This window comes from Onychomys torridus, chromosome 3 (genome assembly GCF_903995425.1).
Source record: "Onychomys torridus chromosome 3, mOncTor1.1, whole genome shotgun sequence".
In the NCBI taxonomy this organism is placed as follows: Eukaryota; Metazoa; Chordata; class Mammalia; order Rodentia; family Cricetidae; genus Onychomys; species Onychomys torridus.
In genome coordinates this window covers 14,910,252-14,917,180 of record NC_050445.1, presented here as the reverse complement: position 1 = coordinate 14,917,180, position 6,929 = coordinate 14,910,252, and the positions used below count along the sequence as shown (strand labels likewise).

General features: G+C 43.6%; 1 protein-coding gene across 1 annotated transcript; it reads right to left on the bottom strand.

Annotated features, from left to right (window-relative positions):
* Positions 1-3,142: 3,142 nt before the first annotated feature.
* Pyurf (PIGY upstream reading frame) lies at positions 3,143-5,929 on the bottom strand. The gene is made up of 2 exons (XM_036181724.1): positions 5,661-5,929; positions 3,143-4,003 (listed from the first exon to the last, which is right to left on the bottom strand). The coding sequence occupies exons 1-2, from the start codon at positions 5,855-5,857 to the stop codon at positions 3,862-3,864; spliced, it is 339 nt and encodes a 112-aa protein (XP_036037617.1). The 5' UTR covers positions 5,858-5,929; the 3' UTR covers positions 3,143-3,861.
* Between the last annotated feature and the right edge of the window lie 1,000 nt (positions 5,930-6,929).

Sequence of the window (6,929 nt, the reverse complement as noted above, 5' to 3'; positions counted from 1 at the left end):
ACCACTAAACTGGAACCTTTGCTTTGCTGGGATACCTGATGCTGGTTGGCTGGACCTAAAAAATTAGTGGTGATTAAGAAGAGACCAGCATCACTGAGGTGAAATCTTTGGGAGAAGTGTTTCCTGAGACAGCACACAGAAGCTGTGTTCCAGAGGCGACCAAGGTTGTACCTGACACTGGCAGCTGAACTTGGTACTGTGAGAATCATTACCCAGGCAGTACTGGTTTGAAGGCATAAAGGGCAATGAAAAGCAGCTGAGGCTTGGCATTGTGAGAGGCCAGGAGAAGCCATTGGTGAAGGTACAATCTCAGTTGAAGGTCCAGGATGGAGAGGGTCCTGCAGAGAAGTTGAGGCTTGGCACCATGAAGAAAGCCTATGAGAGGATATTGGTGAAAGTGGAGCCCAGTTGCAGCAGAAAACCCTAGCATTTTGGAGATGTCAATACCATGGGATGACCACCAAGAACAGCAGCTGTGGAGTGAAGCCAGTTGGAGCCTAAAGGACAAGCTGTGTATGTATGGTGTAAAGGGTAGAGTCAGAGAAGTGACACAAGTCCTTTAGAGGAGTCCAGAAGATTCTGAGTGAATCCCAGACATTGAATATAAACTTTTCACTTCTGGTGTTTGGTTTTGCTTCAATTTGGTTCTAACTGTGCCCTGGTTCTTCCCTCTTGAAGTAAGAAAGTGTTTATTTTTTATTGTAGAGCAGCCCGCAGCTGAGAGACTTCGAATTTTAAAAGACGTTAGCTTTAGGAGATTGGCCATTTTAAAGAGACTGAGTTTTTAAATGTTTAAACTCATAAAGACTGGGTATTTTTAATGTTTTTTGTATTTTTAATGTGAGATCATATGGATGAAAGAGAAAGGAAGGGGTGTGGCTTAACTGTGATGTGTTTGTGAGTCAAGCTGACACAGGACCAATTGTGCTGGACGGTTTTATGTCAACTTGACACAAGCTAAAGTCATCCTGAAGGACAGAGCCTCAATTGAGAACATGCCTCCATAAGATGGGCTGTAGACAAGCCTGTAAAGGATATTTTAATTATTGATGGAGAAGGGCACAGCACATGGTGAATGGTGCTATCCTTTGCTGGTGGTGCTAGGTTCTATTAAAAAAGCAGGCTGAGCAAAGCCATGAGAACACACCAGTAATCAGCACCCCTCCATGGCCACTGCATCAGTTCCTGCCTCCAGGATCCTGCCCTGTTTTGAGTTCCTGTCCTGACTTCCTCTGATGATATACAGTGATATGAAGTATAAACCAAATAGACCCTTTCCTCCCTAAATTGCTTTTGGTCATGGTGTTTCATGGCAATAGAAACCAAACCTAGACACACCTCCCAACAATTATTTTCTGAGTACTCACTAGCACATATTAATTGTGCAAAATGGACTTCATACACCCATGTATATAATGTATTTTGATCATGCTTATCCAAGTACCCTTTTAACCCCCCTTCCACTGACCCACTTCCTCTTCCCCATTCTCTTCTACTTGCTTATCTTCTTTGGTGACCCCACGAGCTTAATTAGGGTTTGGATAAAGGGTTCTCTAGCTCAAGCTGTTGATTGAATTCCAGATCCTGCCTGCACCTCTCAAGTGCTGGCTTTCAGAGGAACTCCCTGGCTCAGGTCAACACTGATATGTTTGTTTGCCCATCTGTAAAATGGTGCTATTACCTGCTCTCTAGGTTCTGCGATTAAAGACTGTGTAATATGCCAATAACCACACCCGTGGTAGTTTGTACAAGTAGATTCCCTCGGAGACAACCTGTCAGCTTCCTAAAATGATTAAGTTTAAAAAGCTGCAACTGACTTATCAGATTAACACTAGTTTTATCAGCAAAACTGTTCATTCACATTGCCCAGTTTCCAGTTGGTTAAATGTGAAATTCAGGGCTGAATATTCCACTTCAGGAACTGAGATGCTATACAGCCCTCTAGTTCAGCTCTGTGTTGTGACTGGATAATTTAAGAATGTGACTTATACGTAACTATATTGACAATACAATAGGAAACATATGACAGGTTGTAATTTTCTCTTGACAGGAAGAATCACTGTAAATCTTTTATTAAACTACTTTAAGACGCTGGTTTATTAAGAATCAATTAGGGGGCCAGCGAAATGATTCAGATGATAAAGGTCTCACCTCTAAGCCTGGACACCTGAGTTGAAGTCCCAGTATCCACATGATGCAAGGAAAGAATCAACTCCACAAAGCTGTCCTGTGATTTCTCCCATGTTATGCCCCTATCCCACATAAATATAAATTAGTAAATTAGGGGTAGACTATTTCTGTAGCTGCACACTTGCCTAGCATGCACAAGACTCCAGACTGGGGTGTGTGTAACCAATTAAATTTATAACTAATTGCTGTGTGTATCGCTCTGTGTAAATAAAATTCTGATTGGCCAGTGGCCAGGCAGGAAGTATAGGCAGGACAAGAGAGAAGAGAATTCTGGGAGGTGGAAGGCTGGGGCAAAGAGATGCTGCCAGCCACCGCCATGACAAGGAAGATGTAAGGCAATGGTAAGCCACGAGCCACATGGCAAAGTATAGATTAATAGAAATGGGTTAATTTAAGATAGAAGAACTAGATAACAAGAAGCCTGTCACGGCCATACAGTTTCTAAACAATGTAAGTTTCTATGTGTTTACTTGGTTGGTTCTATGGGTCTGGCCGGTGAGAGAGATTTGTCCTGACTGTGGGCCAGGCAGGAAAACTCTAACTACAACTAATTCGTAAGTTTCTTTAAGGTAAGGATTGAAACATTCATGCTATGCTTCCAAAGTAGATACTGCATCCTCCTTGATCAGTTCTGTTCCAGTTCTAGAAAACCAAAGCTCAATCCTTTAGGACTTACCAAATTTCTCAGGGCAAAATTAACTGAGTGTACCTTGAAACATGCCTCTAAACTTAAATGGACATGATCGGCTTCCGATTCCTGACCTTACCAACTAAAGGTACCTCACTTCTGAGAAATTATTCTTTTGAATATTAAGTGCCTTCCAAAATAAAATGTAGTTATATAAAGTATTTTCACAGTTATATAAAGTAGTTTCTCTTACTACCAGACTCTTGAGACAAAAACATTCATTCAAACAGACACCCTCCCACTTCAGCAAACTGGGTTTTGTAGTAAACTGTCAGCATCTTATTTTATTATTGATGCAAGCATGTGATGCCAAAGTAATGAAGGTAACTTTATACACTCAGAATTTCCTAAGTACTTAACCTTACCATTGACCTTGAAACTAAACAAACATTTCAAATTACTAACTTTCCAGTGAATGTGATGAGACACAGGCCTCAGCGGATGACTGAAGCTGTTAATCTGCACTGAGATATTTTGCTGATATGCTTCTTCTGATATAGCAGTTACAAGTGAGAATCTTCAAAAAATGAGGGCAGAACACGTACAAAAAAGCTTCCATAGCCTATGACATAGTCCTAAGTCTGAAACAAGACAAGGAAGTCTTTTTGTAAACCAAATGGGTTTGTGTGTAGTTCTCAAATACTGCCTCAGACCTCTTACTAATGTATATGCCATCCTGTCTCTGGCTGTACTAACTATGCTTACAGAGTTTTAGACCCAACTAAGTCCAAAAGTGGAAGAGCACACACACTGGCATGGTAGTTGGCAAGAGCAGACTGTAAAAGCAAAGCCTGGCTGTGCGGGTACAGCCCTGTGGGAAATTCTCCTCCAGAAAGCATCTCAGAACAGTCCTGGTAATGGGAACAGTGGAAGAGCAGTGTAGCAGACAGACATGAATCACTGCTCTTCCCCGACTGTCCTTCCCTGTTTTAAAGGTCTGCAGTAACAGAGAACTCAGCAGTTATGCTTTTAACAATCATGGTCTAATGCTGCTCAGCTTCTTCTTGCTTCTTATTTTGACGTGTTGTCCTTGCTGCCTGTGGAATCATATTCGGGATCCCATCAATGATTGGATAGGCTATTCCCAACTCGTCATTAATCAGTTCATTCGTTGATGCTTCATACCTGAGGGAGAAAAAGAACACAATGAACTATGGGAAATCAAGGCTTAGAAGAGCTTCATAACCAATAAATAGCCCATCTATCCAATTCCTGATACAGTTACTCCTCCAGTAGTTTTAGTCTTGAATGCACTAAGGCAAGCCAACCATTGTTCCTAGAAAATCATCTTACAACCTGTAGTTATTCCCACTGGAATCAGTATTTCTCGTATTATCTTTTTTATAACTTTATTCCCAAGTTATGCCTTAGCCTTTTCATACCAGTTAGAAAAGATGTCTACATTTCATGCCCAGGATTCCTTCCTTGCTATGGTCAACTCCAAATCATCCAAAAGGAAAGACAAAAAACAAAAAGTAATTTCCTCTGTTGATGTAAATGCCAGAGACTTATATGAGACAACAGAAAGAAACCACTGAGAATTAACACTTGCAAAATAAAAGTCTGGAAGATGCAAGAGCACAAAGGAGAAACTCTGTCTGGAAAGCAGCGAGTCTGCAGTGAGCTCGCTACACAGAGACAGTAAAGCAAATGGTGATTTCAAGATTAAAGGAAACCAAATAAGTTCTTCACTACTGAGAGACCAAGAAGGTGAAAATGAGAATAAAAATTGTTAGTAACCTGCTACCCAAAGATAACCACGTTTTATCATTTATTCATTTTTTAATACTAATGGTGCCATCCATTATTCTGTTTCTGGAGTCTGGAACTGTGGATGTTATTTTCCCCCCAAACCACATGAAGGTTAAAAATGTGATTAAAAGCCAGCTAGGCCACAATTGAAAGCATGAGACAATGCCAGGCATCAGGTTTAAATGTATAGCACTTCACAAGACTCTGGAAGCTACTATTAGTAGATAGATAGATAATCTTAAAGAGTGCATAGCTCTGGATTTGTCCTGAGTCTTTATGGTTCATACAGGTGGCAGGGTGGCAGAACACTGGAAACAAGAAACCAGGTGTGGTAGTTCATTCCTGTGATCTTCTGCACTCAGGGGGCTGAGGCAGGAAGTACTACAACTCTCTAGACTGGGCAACATAAAGAGTTCCTGGAACGGCCAAACCAAATATCGACCTTTGTCTCAAAACAAACGCAAAGATGAAGAAAAAGGCTGGGAAGATGGCTAAGCCAGTGAAGTGTTTGCTCTGTAAACGTATGGGTCTGAGTTTTGATTCTCGGTTAAATATGTAAGCTTATTCCTGAGCAGTGATGTGAAGCCCCCTAGCTCAATTCGCTCTAGGTTCTGTGATCCCTTCCTAAAATAAACTGGGGAGCGATTGAAGACGACAATGCACGGTGACTTTTGGCCTTTGATGCCGCGCATGCACTCTTACACAGCAAAAAAAAAAAAAAAAAAAAAAAAAAAGAGAGAGAGAGAAAGAAAATAAGAAAGGTCCAGAGGCTGGCCCCCACACTGTTGTTCAACAGGCTCTGGGGACGCCAGTCTGAGAAACCCTGTCTTTCTGGAAGCTCTCCAGGATTGGTGGTAAAGAGTAGCCACGGGAGAGCCCGAGATACGCCCTGGTCCCGTCGTGGGCAGGACTGACCCCAGCAAGGGGGGCGGCCCAGCGGGGTCGCTGGTAGGGAGTGGGCTCCGGACCCTGCTGGCTGTAGCCACTGGGCCACCACCTTCCCCGGGGAGAGGCGGCTGGTAGCTCTCACCTAAGCGGCTTCTTGGAGAGCGGACACACCAGGAACTTCAGCAGCGCCGGGTGGAAGGTGCGGGGCTCGTCCGCCCTCTCGCTCTGGTCAGCAAAGGATCTGACCCCAGGCGCCAGCAGATACCTCCTGGCGGCCGCGGACGGTGCGTCCGGACCCCGCAGCGCCGGGGCGAGCCTGCGGCACGTGGCGCTCAGCATGGTCTCTCCGAACTCCACCACCGCTTCCCCCGGCACCTAGCTCCCGGGTCACCCTGGCCTGGCTCGCCCCTGTCCCCGCCCCCGTCCCCGCCCCCTCGGTGCTCTGCCGAAAGCAGCCCCAGCACAGCCGGCGTTGGCTTTGTGGTTCCGGGAGCAGGATTGACGTTCCGGGGTCAGCGGCTGCGCCATGCCTTTTATGAAACTAAACTAAACCAGTGCTCATTCGGGTGTCCAGCTTTTCAGCAAGTCTAATCACCGATGCCAAGGGCTGGACTCCAATCACACAGCGCGAGGCTTTGATTTGCGTGGTTATTTCCAGAGTCTTCAAACACAGGCATATTGAGTGTGTTAGAAGCAACAGCTTGTTTAATGTTAATTGTATGTTATCAGTTTCTGTGATCTTCTCTGGACTCCGTCCCCATTCAAAAAACTAAGAACCTTGAAAGAATGGCTTTGTTCTCTTACTCTGTAAACTGTGAAGGCTTTTACAACTTAGACTTGTTAACTGAAAAGTTCGGCTGTAAGCCAGAGGTTCTCAACGTGTGGGTCGAGTGGCTGTTTCTCTCAGGTTGCCTAAGACCATGAGAAAACATATTTACATTACAATTCAAAGTAAAATTACAGTTATGAAGTAGAAATGAAAATAATTTTATGGTGGGTGTCACCACAACATAAAGAACTGTATTACACGGTCGCAGCATTAGGACGGTTGAGGAGCCACTGCTGTGAGTGAACCTGAAGGCTGTCTGGGAAAGTAATCAGACATATGTCCATTAGTCAAATGGTCCACTAGGATAATTCAGTGGGGTTTTGACCCCAACTTTACATGGAAGTCATGCTTGTTTGATTTTCCTTATACAGTAGTGAGGTAGATAAGAACTTGGGCCTAGACAGTTAGTTCCACATTTATAAGCCAGACAACTCCATTTCCTTATTGGTATAATAAAATAATTCAGTTTCCTTATTGGTTTAGTAAGATTAATAATTGCCCCAGCTATGAACTGAAATTGGGGTGGGCATAGGGGAAGCTTTATCTATTTAAGATTCTACAAGACTAGCCTGGCATGGTGGT